Source organism: Nyctereutes procyonoides, unplaced genomic scaffold, assembly GCF_905146905.1.
Source record: "Nyctereutes procyonoides isolate TBG_1078 unplaced genomic scaffold, NYPRO_anot_genome, whole genome shotgun sequence".
In the NCBI taxonomy this organism is placed as follows: domain Eukaryota; kingdom Metazoa; phylum Chordata; class Mammalia; order Carnivora; family Canidae; genus Nyctereutes; species Nyctereutes procyonoides.
This window is the reverse complement of record NW_026575125.1, coordinates 3,402,092-3,422,409: the sequence shown is the minus strand read 5'-3', so window position 1 is coordinate 3,422,409 and position 20,318 is coordinate 3,402,092. Positions and strand designations below refer to the sequence as shown.

Here is a 20,318-nt window from a genome sequence, read left to right as displayed (position 1 = left end):
TTCTCACTAATCACAGCTAATCTCTGCTCCATCCCTGTGAACGCTGGAGAAGCCTGAATCTGCGGGACGTGCCATAAATGCACAACCTTGCAGGTTTCGTCTTGCATCTGTCTGCAGCAGATACAGGAGACTGTGAGGTCTGATCGTTGCAACTGGAGAACCAAAAAAAAAAACAAAAAACAAAAACAACAACAACAAAAACCAAAAAGGAAAAAAAAAAAAGAAGAAAAGAAAAGAAAAAGCCTTCCATTGCTTTTTTTTTTTTTTTTTTTTTTAACCAGCCCCTGCATTTCTGATACCCTCTGAGCTCACAACTCTGCATTTTTCTCAGGTGCCCAGAGAAGGAAGCCTCACCCCCTCAGCTGCTATAACGCTTCATCTACTTATTTTGTTTTAGGTTTTAGAAGCCGGCACTCGAGAGCTCCTTAGATTGCTGTCAGCTTTGCTTAGAGATGGGGTTTGATGGAATCGGTTGTGATTCACGTTGTTTCAGGGCCTGAATCACTCTATATTCACATCAACACTGCAGCAGGTGGCCTCAGCAACTTAATAAGCAGTAATTGAAATGAGGTGAATGGCGTGGCCCTTGCAAACAAGAAGCGGAACGGAACGGGGAAATATCATAATTGGGTGTTTGGAGGCAGGGGTGAATAACAAAGTAAAATGGTTAAAAACAACCCAAAACTTTTTGTGACTTGCTTTTTTATTATTTTTTTTTTTGTCAGAAGACTTTTGCAAGACGGGAGGCAATATAAAGCTGGATTAATGTTTGTGTATTAAATTAACCTTGGCAGATGCTGTATAGAATAGTTGTAGTTTTGAATTTGAGCAGGGCAGTACCTGTCTGTCTACAAAATGACTTCAAACATCAGAAGGAAACCTTTCTTTTTTTTTTTTTTTTTTTTTTTTCCAGGTCAGGATCTTTTTGCCACATGAGAGCAACAGGCAAGGAGTCCAATGTCTGTGTGATCCCTTTGCTCTCATAAATCCCTTATTTGCAGCATCTAAGGGGGAATTAGGAATTTGATGGCTTGAGTGAAACTAGTTCCTCCAGTTACAGAATCTTCCATCTTTTTAAAATAAAACAGACCAGTTCATACTGTTTTAGGGACACTTGGAGTGATTTGAATATGCATTGTCATTTGGCTAAGATGAAAGACTAATGCATTTCTGTGAGATTCGAATATTGTTCCTATAGGGGAAAGACAGACGTGCATGCTAAGTAAGAGTGGGATCTCATCATGTCTATCATTTACTTTGAAACGTAAACATTAAAAAGGAATTACATCAAAATATCAGTAACAAATTCAATGTCAGAATGCCCCATCTTGCTTTTGTTTAGATATGCACACTCTCTCAAACCCAGACAAAAACACATTCCCCCAGCCCAATGCATGCCCTGATTTTCCCCCAGGAAAAAAAAAAAAAAACAACTTTTAGGAGATGCCCTGAAAAACGCGTTTTAGGAGAGTTTCTCACATTGCAACCAGCGTGTGCACAGGAGTGATAAGTTGCATCCCATAAAATGTATAATCTCTGGTATGATAAAAATAAATAAACATTAATATATTTATATTATATTAAATATATAAATATATAATATATTTATTATTATAAATATTTTACACTGATTGTGTCAGATATGGGAGCCCCATACCAAGTCACAGATGAGACATTTTATCATAGGGTCCACAGAAACAATAGTTATCATAACACTGATTTACACCACATGATCCATCCCACCATGAAAAAGGCTCTCCAGTGGTCCTGAGAATTTCCAGGGAGACCAGCCAAGGACAAACGGGGTAAACCAGGAGATGTGTTTTCAAGTGCCAGCGATGCGCATGTCCTTTTTGATGGATGACAACCCAACATATCCTGTGTTCTCTTGTAGGGTTTTTAAGTACCGGTGACCAGGCGGCCAAAGGCAACTACGGGCTCCTGGACCAGATCCAGGCGCTGCGGTGGATTGAGGAGAATGTCGGGGCCTTTGGCGGGGATCCCAAGCGAGTGACCATCTTCGGCTCGGGCGCGGGGGCTTCTTGTGTCAGCTTGTTGACCCTGTCGCACTATTCAGAAGGTAATAAGGGCATCCCTGCGTGGCTGCGCGACCCCCCAGGGCTGAGAAACAAACACACATCGAGTTCACATCCGAGGTGCCGGGTGGTGGGGTTGCCCTATGTCTCTCTTGCAACCTCCACCAAAAGTCCCCAAAATGACGTGGACTCCCGTGCTTCTAAGTCACCTGTCTTTCCCCGTTAACCACGTGTTCTCATCGGATGAGATGCCAGTTGCGACAAGGTGGACAGAATGACCTCATTAGAAAGACCAGCATTTTGCACCTGCCTTTCTGACTCGATTCGGTCAATTTTCAATTTTATCATTTTGGTCGACTTTACATTCGGTCAACTTCTCGTCTCAGTTTGAGAAAGGTAACACAGAAGACAGTTACGTGGGTAACGGTTGGAGATTTGTACATTTGGTGAGCAAAGTGGCCCCTGACCATGTGATTTTTTAAAAGTCACTTGTCTGGGGTGCATGGGTGGCTTCATCCATTAAGCATCCAACTCTTGATCTCAGCCCAGGTCATGATCTCAGGGTCTTGTGATCGTGCCCTGTGTCAGGCTGTACGCTGGCATGGAGTTACTTATGAATCTCTCCCTCTGCCACTCCCCCTGCTTAAAAAAAATTAAATTATTTTTAAAAAGCCAGACTCACCCTAACTCATGGTGGCTTCTTCAAGTCCATTGGTGAACTGTAGACTGAAAGTGACCTTGAAGCTCACCTACTCAAAACCATCATTTGTAGAAAGGAAATGGACGCTGAGAGAGGTTGCATAACTGTGTAGGGTCACACAGCAAGCAACACAGCCAGGGAAGAACCCAAGCTTCCCAGACCCCGACTGAAACCTCTTTCCTTCATTCTCCTCCGGCTATTAAATATCGGGGGAAAACAGAGGTAGTCTTGATCTTCTGTGCAGAATAGACTTGCCCTACGGGTTCACGAACATCCGTGCACAGAACAACTCTTGGGACATTCCCGATTGCCTCTCCTATGTGCTATTTTACTTCTCAACTGCATTTCCCCTTTCATCTTCTGTTAAGACCATCACATTTCCTCTGAAGGTATTCGGGGGGCCTTAGGAAATTAAAAAAAAAAAAAGATTCAGCTTGAGTAGGAACTCTAACCAGTCACGCACACCGATGTGACATGTGGATTATGAGCGTAGTTAAAGACATTCAGAATTCACCTGTCAATAAGATGTTCAGTGCAGAAACCATGAGCAACCATCAATCAAGTCGAAGCTGACAAGGTTGTAGATCATTTCATAATATCTAAGGAGAGGTCAAATAGGGGCTCACATTTATAGGAACCCTTCATTTTTACAAAAATGAAAAAAAAAGAAGAATAACTAGAGGGGTCATTGGTAATATCAATTCCCATAGCATTCCAGAAAATATCTAGACTTTCCCATTTTCCAACTGATATAATCCGAGTTCTCGAGTGAGCAAGTAGTCAGGACCGGCCTCCATACTAATCAAACACAGTAAATTAAATCTAATTGGAGGAAGAGCATTAATTACTTAAATCAACAGATCGGAAATGATCGAGCTCTATGGCAGGGCTGTGCCTGGGTCACGTCTCTGCAAAGCAGTTTTTCTAAACAACCCAGCAATATATGAGAAGCATGACAAAAATACCCAGACTGTCCGCCTTAGGATTGTACTTGTGGCGATGCAGTCTACGAAAACAATCAGCACATGCATGGAGAAGGAGGTTTTCACGAGGATGTTCACCACAGTATTACACAAAGAAGCAAATGAAAAGCTCCAAGATTCAAAAGACCAGGAGATTATAAGGAACAGGTGCATTTGCTCAAAGGAACAATAATTAGCTTCAAGAATTGTGGAGGAAGTGTACAGGAGTCTGGGAAACCCAGTGTCAAAGTTATGCGTATATTGGACTCTGTTGTACGAAACAGAGCATTGAGGGAAAAACAGCAAAGTGGGAGTGACACCAAAATGCTAAGGTGACTTGTATTTTATGGTATGGATTATGGGTGGCATTTGTCTTTGTCCAGTTTTTCAAGGTTTATCGGGAATTATATTTTGCAACACACACAATACTCCTCCTCCTCCTCCTCCTCCTCCTCCATCAGTCATGGACAATCACTGTGAGAGGAAAACAAAAAATAAAACACATAACTTGTAGCAAAACTTTTCTAATTCTCATTGTTTTAACTTATGAAAGTGTTTGATAGATCAAGTATCGACATCATTTCCTTCCCGAGCTTCAACACATTAATCTTGAGAGCCGAACGCCCAAGTCCATAGGCGCGCGTCTCCGAGAGCATCATCGGCTTTGGGAGACTGGCCCCCAAATGACTTTGATGATGCATTGAGCACGGCCAGGTCAATTTAAAATCTTCTCTTGTGTGTCATCTTTGGGCAACGCTCCAGTCTTTAGAATCACATCTTCCTGATTGCAATCATGTTTTCCTCACTTGATTGCTTGCATGACCTTAAAACTCTACAGGGCATGAACTTCTGGGCTCCCAATGAATTATTCTTCTAGCAACTCCCGAGGCATCAGAGCTACATCACGCTGGAATTCAAGAAAATGTCAGGAAGAGATAAGAAACCGAATGCTATCATTTTATACCCCATCATCTCTCGTCCTATAGTAGTGAGAAATAGAGGACGTAATTTTTTTTTTTTTTTACTTACTGACATTCATATACCAGACTGATCTGATACAAAATTGTAAGCTACACAGAATTTTACTCATCAAATTGCCCAACTTTTTTTTCACTTCTCACCAAACAGACATTTTTAACATGTGGCAGAAGCATGACAGAAAAGTCTGGGTTTTGAATTGATGCAATTTCGAGATCAGTGAATTGTCGGGGGGGGGAACCCAGACATTTCAGTCGGGCAATCAAGTGAGGATTCCTTTAGGAATCGCTAATTTAATTAATGTTTTGGTTGTAAAGTTTAATGCCTTTAATATATGGAGGGTGGAAATAGAAATACGTGTCTGAATTGATACTCTGGAATTGATTTTAGTGGATGCTTTTTCCCCCATAATGAAGTGGTACCTGCTTTTGCAAGGGAGGCAAAATGGTCTTTGACGTCTTCTTGGCGGGAAGCGTATTTTTTAAGGAATGCAGGAGGTGATAACTCTGAGAGGCTTTATTTACAGCATGTGGGGATGGGGATGCCAACACTACCCGAAATTGTGGAAGGATAAATGGATTGCACGATTTATTTTATTTTTTTTACCACTGCAGCTAAATTGTAAATGCAGTTTCATTTTCTTAAACCCTGTGTGTATGTGTGTGCGTGTGTGTGAAGAGTATCGCGGAAAACCAAAGTCCAGCAGGAGGGGGAGGGGGAGAGAAAGGGATGGAAACGAGTAAAAAAAAAAAAAAAAAAATCCTGAAAGAGCTGAATGCCACTGTACACAGAAATTCACATGGCCGGAAGACAATCAGAGCCTTCTTTGCTAAGTAAAAGCTGCTTTTCTGTCTTTCGGGTTTTCATTTGCATGTCTACAACTTTGCACCTGCAGGTCTGTTCCAGAAGGCGATCATCCAGAGCGGGACCGCCCTGTCCAGCTGGGCAGTGAACTACCAGCCTGCCAAGTACACTCGGATATTGGCAGATAAGGTCGGCTGCAACATGCTGGATACCACGGACATGGTGGAGTGTCTTCGGAATAAGAACTATAAGGAGCTCATTCAGCAGACCATCACCCCGGCCACGTACCACATTTCCTTCGGCCCCGTCATCGACGGCGATGTCATCCCGGATGACCCTCAGATCCTGATGGAGCAGGGCGAGTTCCTGAATTATGACATCATGCTCGGCGTCAACCAGGGGGAGGGCCTCAAGTTTGTCGATGGCATCGTGGACAACGAGGACGGCGTGACGCCCAACGACTTTGACTTCTCCGTGTCCAACTTTGTGGACAACCTTTACGGCTACCCAGAGGGGAAAGACACGTTGCGGGAGACCATCAAGTTCATGTACACGGACTGGGCTGACAAGGAAAACCCGGAAACGCGTCGGAAAACCCTGGTGGCTCTGTTCACTGACCACCAGTGGGTGGCCCCTGCGGTGGCCACCGCCGACCTGCACGCTCAGTATGGCTCTCCCACTTATTTCTACGCTTTCTACCACCACTGCCAAAGTGAAATGAAGCCCAGCTGGGCGGACTCAGCCCACGGCGACGAAGTGCCCTATGTTTTTGGGATCCCCATGATCGGCCCTACTGAACTCTTCAGCTGTAACTTCTCCAAGAACGACGTCATGCTCAGCGCGGTGGTCATGACCTACTGGACCAACTTCGCCAAAACTGGGTATGTGCTTCCCACATGGGCTTCTTATCACTCTTCTAGTGTGTCCGATCCCTCCGTACGAGTGTTGCTCCTGTGAGTTAGTGCCACAGAACATGCTGGCATGCACACACTCACACGCACGGTGACGGAGGGGGGCCTCGTTTGTCCTCATCCCTCAATTGCTTTGCATCGCCAGATTTTTACTCCCCTGCTAGTTGCATTACTAAAAAGTCTGCTTCCCACCTGCTGCTTCAGGGTTGAGACATACAGGGCAATTCTACTGGATGCTGGTCCCAGAATTTCAAGTCGACTTAGGACCTTGTCTTCTTTGATAAATTGTAGAGTTATCAAAACCCACGTGCCACATGGCAAATTATGCTTATTGTGTAGCCAAGAGGATAAAATCGATCTCATAATATATCTAACAAACACTAGCATGTGTGTATATACTGTATATTCACACATACATATGTATGAATATATAGGGTTTCTCTACACTTATCGGATTTATTCCTAAATATATTAACAAATATATTCATTCATTTAAATTTGTCACACGTTTATTTAATAAATAAACACATATTTCATATATATGTGCATGTATATAAATATATATATATAAAATATACCTCAAAGGGAAATTTGTTGGCCAAATATAGTAGGAAATATACAAGAGCCACACATACAACAGGTCCCACCCATGTCCTATTGAGCAGCATCTCTGCGAACAATAAGAGACTCCCCAACATTTCAGACAGCTGCAAACATCACAGCATCTTTTTGTTTTTCTCTTGTCTAATGCCGTAATTGTGGAAATTAATGAGCTATCATTCTGTTCTACCTGCGTGTAACTCTGTCATTAACCTTGAGCCTCTTGCGCTGAATTGAAATTAGAGATGCCCACAGCTCTGAGGGTTGGTGAATAAATCAGAGATGCCCACAGCGCCAAGGGTTGGTAAGCCTCCCCGGGACATGCCGGGGGTTGGAATGAGGCACCCCCAGCTGTGACAGCCCAGCACTGCCTGACTCCCACACACCTCTAGAGACAGGACGTGGGGATGCCAAGGGCTCCCGTGCTTAGTTAGGGCTCTAGCAGGTGTCATTCTTTACATTGATTCCCAGCATTGATTGGGTGGCAAGTGGCTTCAGGATATTTTGTGGTCTTAGGGGAAGTATGGCGCCCTTATAGAGTGCCACGTGTACTGTGTGGATACCCACGTTGAACTGCCAGATTTTACGACTTTGGTCTGAGAAAGGCTCACATGGGCGAGAGAGAATGTACAGATAAGGAGACAACTGAGGCAAGTCAACAAGTATTTTTACATAATCCCTGTTTATTATATTATTATAACATTCCTAGGGCTGCTGTAACTGTGTACCACAAATGGTGTGGATTAAAACCACAGACATTTATTGTTGCACAGTTTGGACGCTAGAAGTCAAAAATGCGGGTGTTGACAGAACCAGCTCCCTCTAAAACCACTGGGGGAAGGTTTTGTGCTCCTTCCTGGCTCCTTCTGGGTGGCGGGCTCCCTTTGGCGTTGCTTGCTTCTAGCTATATCGCTCTAGTTCCTGCATCTGCATCCCATGGTGGTCTCCCTACGTGTCTCTGTCTTTAGATGGCCATCTTCTTATTAGGACATGGGTCATAATGGCGTAGAAGTCCAACCTGCTCCATCCTATCTTCACTGATTCCATCTGCGATGAGCCTATTTTCAAATAAGGTCACATCCCAAGAGACTGGAGGTTAGCACTTCAGCCTATATTCGGTTGAGGGGGGAACAGTTCAACCCATCAGCCCAGTTGTGTCATTGAACTCAGATACGTGGTACCTTTTCTAGCAAAGTGTCACATTCTTGAAGCAGAAAGACTCACATGGCCATTTCCCAAATGATGGTCATGCCCATTCACTACACTGGCATCCACACATAGCACTCTTTACCTAATATCTAAACACTTCGTTGTTACTTACCTTAGTTAAAACCACATACTTTCTTCCCTTAATGTGTTTGGGAATGAAGTTCATATGATTTTCTTAAATGGGAAGCTACTCTCATTCATCACCAGGGTAACTGAACCATTAAAAAACATGGTAAAATCCAAACAAAGCCATTAAATTCTCATTAGCTCCTCTTGCCTTGCCAAAGGCTCTGAGGCTGATGATCTTGTGAGGTTTAAAAAAGAAAGAGAAAAGATAAAGGAAATTAATTAGTGTCACGCAATGGGAAAGAGCTCCTAGCGGCAAACGGACATTTTCACCAAGACCTATCAAAGACTGAGCCAGGATTAAAAATACTGCAACATTTTGGTATTGAGGGCTTTTTCATGCCCTAACTTTGGTTCCTAAGATCTCTGTGCCTCAAGCCTGTAGTTCATGCCTCACATATGGGGAGCATAGACACGGAGCTGTAAAGCAGCCTGGGATTCAGCACTGGCCAAAGACACGCATGTGGCCACTCGTGGGAGGTGCTCAGGGTGCTTTTGGCTTTGATGAAGGTGCTAAAGCAGATAGAACACATGGGGAAAGAGTGAACAGAAGAGCTGAGAGGAACAGCTCTCCTCTGAGTGGAGTCTAGAACTTCAGTGAGAGTCAAGCTCTCGCCAAGCGAATGAGAAAGAGACGATGGAGAGCTTTGGATGTCGGTCTAAAGGATCTGGGCTGGATCCAAGCAGGAGCTGGTTTTTGCTTCTGCAGTGCATGCGATCACAGCTGAAATAAGACTTGGGGATATTAATGCAGTGAGTTTCCTTCATTCATCTGGAAAGGTCATTGAAATGACTGAAATCATCGTTAGAGGAAGAACTTCCTCCAATGTGAAATGCAGAGTACCATTTTGCAGTGTCAGTAGGTAAGAACATTTCCATAGCCACGGGTTTAGCAAGAAAACGGAGGCTTGAGTGGGTACGCAGTCCACCGATTGAGGTGTTTGTCAATATGTGGCAAAGTCTTAAGAAGCGATTGCTAGTTATTTACTTAAGTCGGGCAGAGATGCAGTAAGTCCTGGGCAGGGGAGTACTTCCTTGTCCCCGGGAGACCACTCCAGTGGTGCGGAGGAAGATGAGCCAAAATGGTGCCTATAAGGGAACAGCGTAGGATAAACCATGTCTGATGCAACTGTGTGAGGGGTGGTGCTGATCTCTGGACTCAGGCCATGATACACAGACCATGATGGAATACCCCCTGTAAGCAGTAGAGAGGCAGAAGCTGCGTTATAAGAGTATCTCGCCATCCGCCTATCACAGCACGTTGCTACAGAGACAGGAGTACATGGCATCAGGACATGCATCTCCATTATCATTGGTGTTGCCTCCAATCTTCTGCACCTTTCAGGCAGCACACTGGTGTCCTTATCGCTCATGCAGCAGGCAAAGCAAGTGTACACCAGTGCTTCTTTTTGTACAACCCAGAGCTCAACAGCTGTGACCTTATGTCTAGGTTTAAACATATATATTACACGGTAGCCAACTTTGTTGTTGATCACAGAAAAGTAAGGTTGGGAATAGGCATGTAAGAGGGAGGGAGGAGACTTCTTCCTAGCTAGGAGGCTGTTTCCATGATCCAGGCTAGAAGTCGCACCCAAAACAATGCTGGAAAACAAAACAAAACAAAACAAAACAAAAAAACCAAACCAAAACCTAAAAAAAAAAAAAACAAAACAAAAAAAACAAAACCTAACAAAAAACACAGGGCAGACATGAAGTACTAGTCTACAAATAAAGCTGATGTGGAAAGTTTTGATAAGAGGGAAGTAACATCAAGGAAAAAGTAAAACTTATAAAATAAATTATAGGAAGAATTAACACGTGTCATCGAAAATCTCTTTGGGAATACGAGACCCAACTGGTCCATAGAATCCATGGATCAAACAGTGATTTGGTTTGAGCTCTTTGTGGGAAGAAGTGCCAATAAAGGCCACACCAAGGAATGGGTAGTCTCGATAGAACACGTTGCAACAAGCAGCACTCTGCCCAACCAAATGCTGCATTGTCCATGATGCTTACTTCAATGGTATTGGAGTTGAGAGAATGGAAAGATAGCTCTGGCGTGGCAAATGCAGCCAACAGAGATTTCAATGATTTGATCATTCTCAGGATATTAGTGTAAGTCTGCATCAGACGCCGTGACTTTGGATTTTGTTGGTATCCTATGGGGAATTTGTATTCAACCTTTGCAAAAAGCAAGAGGCTCTTAGGGCGGTGACTTAGGGAGATCTGTAGCCCATGTCTGGTGTTCAAATGACGTTTATCGCCAGGAAGCATTTTAAGCTGAATGAATGAACATCTCTACCTGGTGTGCAGGTGGGGATGTGTCATTGAACACATTTTCTTGGTGCCTAGGGTAGTCTTCTTAGAGGTCTAACAACAAATAGTCAGCTAGTACCTTATGGTAGGTGTAAGGAGGATCTTATACCACCAAAAGGACCCTCTCAGAAAGTGTACTGATATTTTTTAAAGAACCCATAGTACCTAACTCTAGCAAATAAAATGGATCACAAGAGCTTAGAAATGCACTTGACTATCCAATGCCAAAATGATGCCTCAAATAAATTGTGACAGGTGAAAATGTGTGTTTCAGGTGCTGGGGAATGTGGATGCAGATACGCATTGGGGTTTTTACAAGGCAGGGAAGACACGTCCGTTTCTTTCTATCCTTAATCATTATGATCTTTAATTTTACTCATGGAAATTAAAACATGCTGCATGCGGAAGTCAAGTCTAGGAAGCAAGACACTGATATTGCACTCAGGGGTCTTGCTGTCTTTGGAGTGTTTGACAAGAAAAATGATGGACTTTCATAAGCTCTGTGAGTTTATCTTGGGTTAAGGCTTCTGACTGTGCATCTCCAAGAACTTTAATAGATAGATTGTATCAGCCTAAAGCTTACTTATCTGGATTTTCAAAATCCTCTGCTCTATTCTTTGAGAACAAAATAAATGTGTTTCTTTACCTTTCAAATGCACACCGAATTTCATCAAAAATAGTCCAATATCCAACATGAACAGAACACTCTCTCCTAGATGCCCTCTGCTTAATAAAAGGTCCACACAGCTAATAGAACCAATTCAGTGAAATCAGATCAATGGAAAAATAGCAGGAATCCTTACCACTTTTCCTTGCTTTTAGGACAATAACAATTGATGACAAATATTTCCATGGCAGATTCCAATTAAACAGGAATTCTTTCACAAATTTATTCCAGAAGACTCGAATAAAAGAAGCATGAGGTGCTATGTTGAAGCCAACATTTTTATGAAACGTAAGATTTTTTTAAATAAGAGATAAACAGTTTATTTTCAAATATATATATTTTTTAAATTTTTTATTTATTTATGATAGTCACACAGAGAGAGAGAGACAGAGAGACAGAGATATAGGCAGAGGGAGAAGCAGGCTCCATGCACCGGGAGCCCGACGTGGGATTCGACCCCAGGTCTCCAGGATCGCGCCCTGAGCCAAAGGCAGGCGCTAAACCGCTGCACCACCCAGGGATCCCATATTTTCAAATATATTAATGCTTATAAATGAACACATGATTAAGAAAACTCATGACTTTAGGACCTATAATTTTATGCTTTGTTTCCTTGACCCATTAGTAAAATAAAATCACTGCAGTTAGTGTGTATTCAGTTAACAGGTAAAATTTATTTTTTTCTTATATGTTATATATATAATTATATCTATATATCATATATAGAGATACAGGACATTTTATGCAGTGTATATTATGATATACAATATATTTTCATACGGTATATACTATACGGTGTACTTTTATAGAGGGTATATTATATATAATATGCAATATTCCATGGATACTGTGGTATAGAATATATGCTACATGCACTACTATGTATATGCTGTGATGTACAACACACTATACATAATATATAATATACTGTGGTATAAGTATAATTTTATTCAATGTATACTATACACAACATACTATATATGCTGGGATGCTGGGATACTATACACAACATACTATATACTATAGTATACAGTATATACTATACACAGCATATAATACACTGTGGTATAAGGTATACTTTTATACAACGGATACTATAGACAGTATATAATATACTGCATATGCTATGACTGATAACATATATAATATGCAAATACAGTATACCACTTATACTGTAGTATAGAGTTTTATCCTATGTATATTATAGATGGTATATATTATATATGCTATGATTTATAATGTGTACAATGTATATATATACCAGATATACTGTGGTATACAGTAGAGTTTTAGACAACGTATACTGTAGACAGTATGGATCGCATGTACCATGACGTGTGATGTATGCACTATACAGACGTAGTATACCAGATATACTGTGGTATACAGTAGAGTTCTATACAACGTATGCTATAGACAGTATGGATTGCGTGTGCCATGACGTGTGATGTATGCACTATACAGAGGTAGTATACCTGATATACTGTGGTATACAGTAGAGTTCTATACAGCGTATGCTATAGACAGTATGGATTGCATGTGCCATGACGTGTGATGTATGCAATATACAGATGTAGTATACCTGATATACTGTGGTACACAGTAGAGTTCTATACAACGTATGCTACAGACAGTATGGATTGCGTGTGCCATGACGTGTGATGTATGCAATATACAGAGGTAGTATACCAGATATACGGTGGTATACAGTAGAGTTCTATACAATGTATACTATGGACAATATATAATAAAGTGCATGTGCTATGATTTATAATATGCAATATACAAATGTAATACACCATACATACTGTGCGTACAGTAAATCCTACGTACAGAGCACAGCATACTGTATATACCGTGGTATACAGTATACCTTCCCATGGCATGCGGTATATACTATATGTGCCATGGGTATTACAGTATATTACTTTATAGTCCTCTCTCCCGAAGCCAGTTTTAGATATTCTACTTTACATATTGGCAGAAGGGGATAATATTTATTAAGCTCTCCCTATTTGCCCTACACTTTGCAGGGGTCATTTAACCTCCATCACTGACTTCTAAACCCAGTATTCTCACCCCATCTATAGATGAAGACAGGCCAAGAGAGGCCTAACAGTTTGCCCAAGATTTCACAGCTGTAAAGAGGGAGGGATGCAGAGCATAATGCAGGGAAATGGTTTTGAAAGCCTCAGACTGAGGGCAAAAATCCTTCCTTCAGCAAACACTGCACTGGTGGTTACTATATGTTTGCATCGTGCGCATCGCATGGTCATGTGTGTGCACTTGGGATCTTGGCGTAGAGCCTTCTGGTCTTACAGTCTTCTGGCATGTGAGCTGGTAGGCGGTGGCTTTGGTAGCTTTGTACGTGCTGCCAGGAAGTTGTTGCCTGGAAAGCAGAAGTTCCAGCACCCAGGGCAGTAGATCTGGGTGTGCAAGTCCCGGTTCGTCTGGCCTGTACATGATGCCTAAATGTTGAGTGCCATCCACTAGGTGACATTTCACTGTGCATAAGCTCAAAATTTTCAAAACAAATAAACACGAAGATGGAGTTTGTCTTTACACTTCGCTCTACCAATCCTAAAAACAAATAGGATAAATGAGAAATGTGATATTTTGGGAAGTTGTTATATTAAAAAAGTCAGGGGTAACGATGTTTAAAGTACCATCTTTTGTGGATTATCCTTTAATGGTCATGATTCTCTATCCTACCTGTGCCCACTTACGTGAATAATAAGACAATTCTTGGGTTCAAAGGTGGCCCGGCACACTTAACATCTACAGAAACCCTCAATTTCTGGCATCGAGTGTTACTTCCTCTCAGCACGTTAACTTGATCATATCGGAAAGTGCGATCTTATCAGAATTCTTAGAATTAATGAAGTGATGTTTGATCTTTATGTGGCTCAGTGTTCAAAAGGTTTTCAGGTACAGGAGTATTCCTCTTTCAAATAGAGAGCACACATATGATGCATATTACTATTTCCTCACATTTTGCCATTACAAGGCCTATTTTTAATGAATTTTTAACACATTTTAGTTATTAAAACTGCAATATGTATTCATCACCTCAGAAGCCACACTTGAGGGATGTCTGGGTGGCTCAGTGGTTGGGCTCAGGGTATGATCCCAGTTCTGGGATCGAGTCCCATGTCGGGCTCCCTGCGGGGAGCCTGCTTCTCCCTCTGCCTGTGTCTCTGCCTCTCTCTCTGTGTGTCTCTCATGAATAAATAAATAAATTTTTTTTTTTTAAAAAGCCACTCTTGAAAAGTAAAGAGCATGCCTGCTTTTTAAATAATTGCTTCTAAATCAGGATTTCTCTACCTCAATACTATTGACATTTGTGACAAGAGACTTCCTTGTGTGTGGGGGCTTTCTTGTGCACTGGACCCTCTACCCACTTGCGGCACCACCCTCCATCCATGACAACCACAAATGTCTCCAGACATTGCCTAATGTTTCTGTATGGGCAAAACACCTTCGGTTGGGATTTATGCCTCAAAAGTAGCTAAACTTGGAATACTGAAAAATTTCAGTATAACACTCATTCTTTTTCACTTTTTCATTGTTGAAGATCATTTGATGCATTTAAAGAAAAAAGTACAGATGCTATGAAAATGCCATAACTTTGCCATCAGGAATTAATTTTAAAATGATGGGAAGAGGGGATATTAAAGACAAAATGGCAGCCATGTTTGGATTGAAGCAGAACGTGTCGGTTGCCACTGGGGTACTTGGTGCTGATCAGTAAACATGTGATTAACTGGTCATAATTCCCTGTTTTATTTGATGGAGAGATTTACTTGCCACATGTCGAAGAGCGTGACCTTCTTTCTCTTTTTTTTTTCTTCCTTCTGTTCCCAGTGACCCAAATCAGCCTGTGCCTCAGGATACCAAGTTCATCCACACAAAACCCAATCGCTTTGAGGAAGTGGCCTGGTCCAAGTATAACCCCAAAGACCAGCTCTATCTGCATATCGGCCTGAAGCCCAGAGTGAGGGATCACTACCGAGCCACCAAGGTGGCTTTCTGGCTGGAACTGGTTCCGCACCTGCACAACCTGAATGAGATATTCCAGTACGTCTCAACAACCACAAAGGTCCCTCCTCCTGACATGACCTCCTTTCCCTATGGAACCCGGCGGTCTCCCGCCAAGATATGGCCCACCACCAAACGCCCAGCCATCACTCCCGCTAACAACCCCAAACACTCCAAGGACCCTCATAAGACAGGGCCTGAGGACACAACCGTCCTCATCGAAACCAAACGGGATTATTCCACCGAATTGAGTGTCACCATCGCCGTGGGGGCCTCCCTGCTTTTCCTCAACATTTTGGCATTTGCGGCTCTATACTACAAGAAGGACAAGAGACGCCACGAGACGCACAGGCGCCCCAGCCCCCAGAGAAACACGACCAACGATATTGCTCACATCCAGAACGAGGAGATCATGTCGCTGCAGATGAAGCAGCTGGAGCACGACCATGAGTGTGAATCCCTGCAGGCTCACGACACGCTGAGGCTCACCTGTCCTCCAGACTACACCCTTACGCTGCGCCGGTCTCCGGATGACATCCCACTCATGACACCAAACACCATCACCATGATTCCAAACACACTGACGGGGATGCAGCCTTTGCACACGTTCAACACTTTCAGCGGAGGACAAAACAGTACAAATCTCCCCCACGGACACTCGACCACTAGGGTATAGCTTTGCGGTTCCCATCCCCTGCCTCTGCTCCTGCCCGCTGGACAGAGGGAGAAAGAGAGAAGTAGCATCTCCACACGAGGAATGTTTGTCATCCCACTGACTTAGGACAAAACACAAAAAAGCTACAGGGCGGCCATCGTGTCCCTGTGGACCCATCCCATTGGCATTTCCCAGTATTACGAGATCAACTTCTGACCCTATGAAATGTGAAAAAGTATACATTGCTGTTACGTCACGGCTTTAACATCTCCATCTCGCCCGTGAATGCTTAGCGTGACTAGGACATCGCCGTCTACAAAGGACCTGGATGTTTCCAATGTAACAACAGAAGCTGACACTTTGGGAACTCAGCCAGGGACGCCTACAAAAAAATTTTTTTTTTAAATTACAATCGAAAAACAAAACAAAAAAAAAGTTCTTTATGTGCCATACGACGGATGGCTCTACTGGAGGAAAGAAAGAGTCTGTGTGGGCTTTTACCCAGCATACGGAGCTGTAATCCAGAGAGAAGGAAAAGTAGGATTTTATTATTAAAAGAGCTGACTATGTAGTAACATACGTATAGTTCCGTGCAAAGAGATGTTTTGCCAGCCTGAACTATATTTAAGAAACTTTGTAAAAAAAAAAAAAATGTATATAGCTGTGAGTTTAAACAAAAACACACACAGAGGAAAAAAAAAAAAACCCGACCAACAACAACAAAAAAAGCTTTTATTGGTGTTTTGAGTTTGAAAGAGCTTTTAGCAAGTTTGTGATTTCCATTGTGGTCTGTATGTATATAAATATATATATACATTAGTCATTCACCTCTGTTTCCTCCCGGACACAGGAGGGTTTTCTTCTTAATTACCCGTGGTAAGCGAAGACATGGGGCTTTTCTGACGCGTTGCGTTTGTAGGAGGATGTGTGGTGTCACACAGCGGACCCAGACTGTCTGTGTGCGGTGGGGCTCCTTCCCTCCTCCCCCTTTGACGGGTTTCACAGGTGCATGCGACAGCATCCTTAGGAGACCGTTGTTTTAGAATAAACTTTTATTTCCCCGGGTCACCCTTCATGAAGTTGCAACACCAGGATGGATCCCCGGCGTGGAGTCTGTTTAAAAGCTCGTGGAATTAGGAACACGCACGCACAGAGCGACTGCAGCGAAAACAAAATACAGACCTCGGTCTGTGGTTGTGGTTCTTTGAATATGTTCAGGGAGAGTTGCTTCCCACCCCAGGGTCCTGCCAAAAAGCGAAGAAAGCTTGCCTTTGGTGGGGCTGTGCCCTGCCGAGTAAATACGGCTCACTGTTCCGCAGCAGCTGCAGAAGGCGAAGGCGGGTGGCCTACCTGCTTAGATTAGCTAATCAGAGGGAAGGACGGCATGCGTCTTTCCTTTTTCTTAATCCAAGCACTAAGTCCCTTATTTATCCGTAAGCAAGATTTTTCCCCCCTTTATTCTTTATGTCATTTATCGGATGCAACATACGCTTGTCTGAAAGTAACGGCTTTTCGTGGACTTGTGTCTCAGTCACTGAGCAGTGACCGTGGCAGACAGAATAGAAACCCACAGGAAAAGACAGAACGTGATTTAAAAAGTGCTGGAGTTTTCCGGGGAAGTTAGCATAGCTCTCGCTGTCGAGGTGAGATACGGAAATCATTCACCCATTCGCAACTGGCGAGCTGGGGACCAGAGATTTGCCCTCCAGCACCTTCCCCTGCTCCCAGTGTCCTTTCGGTTCCCCCAAAGGAAGAGTCTGAGTGCCACAAAGTGGAAGGAAAACGTAGCCCTGCTTGTATTTTGTCTTTCAAGAATTATTGCGACATCACGAAATAGCAGCCAAAGATATTAGAAAATAACCGTCTGTGGGCTTGACCGTGGTTATTTTGGAAACCCAGGCTTGAAAGTCATTGCTAAGGTGAGGATTCTCCACAAAAATAGTCCGACGTCCTTGCCCCCCCCCTCCACACCCCCCTCACCCCCAGCCCTAAAAGGAGCAGCCTTTGCCTACTGAACCCCTACACGGAAAAAAACCGTAGTGATCTACATCAACGTGTCCGACCACTTGCCCTCTCTAGACAAGGACAGTCCTTAGACATGCATAGACGTCTACACAATCAAATTCTGTCGTTCATCTGGGTTTAAATTTGAGAGTGGTTCTCTGTATATACGTATGTGAAATATGCTAATCCCGACTTTGCACATGGTGAAACCACACTCCTCTCCTGCAGCTAGCTACAGGTGTCACGGATACGAGTTTTGTCCCCAAACCATCACTTTCTGAAGCTATCGTCAGGTCATTTCTGCAAGCTATGTATTTGCCCCAGCTGGGCTCCAGCAAATAGGCTCTCTCCATAAAACTACATGGGAAGTGATGCTTGGCATCAGTGTGGGTCCGGTATGTTTGTAATGTGAATTCCAATATTTGTTTAGTATTTCCAATTGTCTTCTGCTAGCAATATGCACACTAATGTGTCAGGCTTGTGACATTTGGATAAGGAAAAAAAAAAGAGTTCTTGTTAAGTGAATAACTTTAGCTTTTACAGAGGATATGATCAAAAGAAATTTAATACACCTTAAATATCTTATTTCTACATGGAAAGAAGTTATAGAATCTTCATAGAGTTCTATGAGAATAAAATATACTTGCTATCTATAAAAAAGAGAAAAAAGGAGAAAAAAATGAGGAAAAAAATAAGTAAAAAAAAAAAAAAAACCACAAAAAAAAAAAAAAACAAACTTTCCTAGGCTTTTATTCTTGACCTTCACAGGCACGCAGGGTTTAATGGTTTCTTGGGTTATTATTTTGCGATTTTGTTTTTGATTTTGCCTTAAGTAATGATAGAAGATATATATGGCTGGACACATATGTATAAACTTTTCAGCAGCATTTTTAATAATAAAATATCACAGTATTTTCTAATGCTTTGTGCAAATAATTATGCGTCCGTTCTTTTGTTGTAGGTGGCCTATTTTATTTACTTTTTTTTTTTTTTTTTGCCCTCTGACTGCCCTTTTCATTTGAAGAGCTCAGTGGTACATCAGACACAAATGGACACACTCGACTGGTAATGGATTGGTTTCTTACTGTTCCTCCTGGCTCACAATTTTCGTGCCACCATGGGGGAGGTCCTGCCTGGGAAGCCCTGGATGATGACCATGTTCCCTGAATGTGTCTGAATTGGAACACTTGGACTCATTACTGCTGCCGCTGCCCGTTCATTCTTACGGTGCTGGGTTTGGCATTAGCGTTTGACATAATCATGCCCTACAGCTTCCAAAGAGCCTTAGTTGAGTAAATCTTCAAGCGACAGCAAGAAATTCTGAGTAAGTCTCAAGAGGCAGAAAATCACCACCATGCCAGGGAGAGCAAATTTGCCAAGTCCTCACGATGCATCTGGCCATCTCTTATCTTGTTTGTTCGCTGCTCACAAGAGCCCCCAGGGCCAAGCACCTGTATTACCCCTTCTTGAAAGTGGAGGACGTTGAGAGTCAGAAGCTCTTAGCCGCTAGACAGCAGAGCATCGGTACCAAGCAAGATAGTGCGCTTGCAAGCCCTAGTTCCACCAGTTAGGAAGACAGCAGGAATTTCTAACCCAAGTGCATGCGTGTCATCATGAATTAGCCAATTATCACATAAAGAACCCCAGCTAATCCCATGACTGTTTGCTGCATTTGAATTCTGAATTTTTATATGTTGATTCAGGTCACTGGCCGAGTATGAGGCAAACAGCATGGGATTTAATATGATTAATATTAATATGTGCATCTTGTATACATTAATAACTTATATTATATTATATTAATTATAATTAATTAATAGAATTAATAATTATATAATATCATAATAATATAATCTTAATTAATATATGATTATAATAAAATATAATATGAAAATATTATTGAATTATTAATGCATAGAAGATACACAATATTAATATGTGATAATATAGTCTATTATATAATTATATAACAATATAATTAGAAATATATTTACATATATAAAGATATATAAATATATCTATATGATACATAAAAACAGTGATTGTATTAATTATATAGTTATATAAAGTAAAATATATATTAATTTTATTAAATTTAAAGTATAGGAAATAAGTTTATATATTATATATAAATAATATATACATAAAATATATAAAGATATATTCTATACCACATATTATATAATCTGCAATTTATGATTGATATATAATATATATTATCTGTAATTCATATAATTTATATATGATAATATATAACATATGCTATAATCTGTGATTTATGTAATTTATATAATTTATACATGATAGTGTAC

General features: G+C 41.8%; 1 protein-coding gene across 2 annotated transcripts in view; it reads left to right on the top strand.

Annotated features, from left to right (window-relative positions):
• Positions 1-18,926, top strand: part of NLGN4X (neuroligin 4 X-linked) — a 296,558-nt gene extending 277,632 nt beyond the window's left edge. For both annotated transcript variants that reach the window (XM_055338876.1, XM_055338877.1), the window contains 3 exons: positions 1,895-2,080; positions 5,572-6,361; positions 15,174-18,926. In XM_055338876.1, the coding sequence (XP_055194851.1) occupies positions 1,895-2,080; positions 5,572-6,361; positions 15,174-16,023 (1,826 nt within the window). In that variant the 3' untranslated portion in view covers positions 16,024-18,926. The remainder of the gene's footprint in view (positions 1-1,894; positions 2,081-5,571; positions 6,362-15,173) is intronic.
• The last annotated feature ends 1,392 nt before the right edge of the window (positions 18,927-20,318 follow it).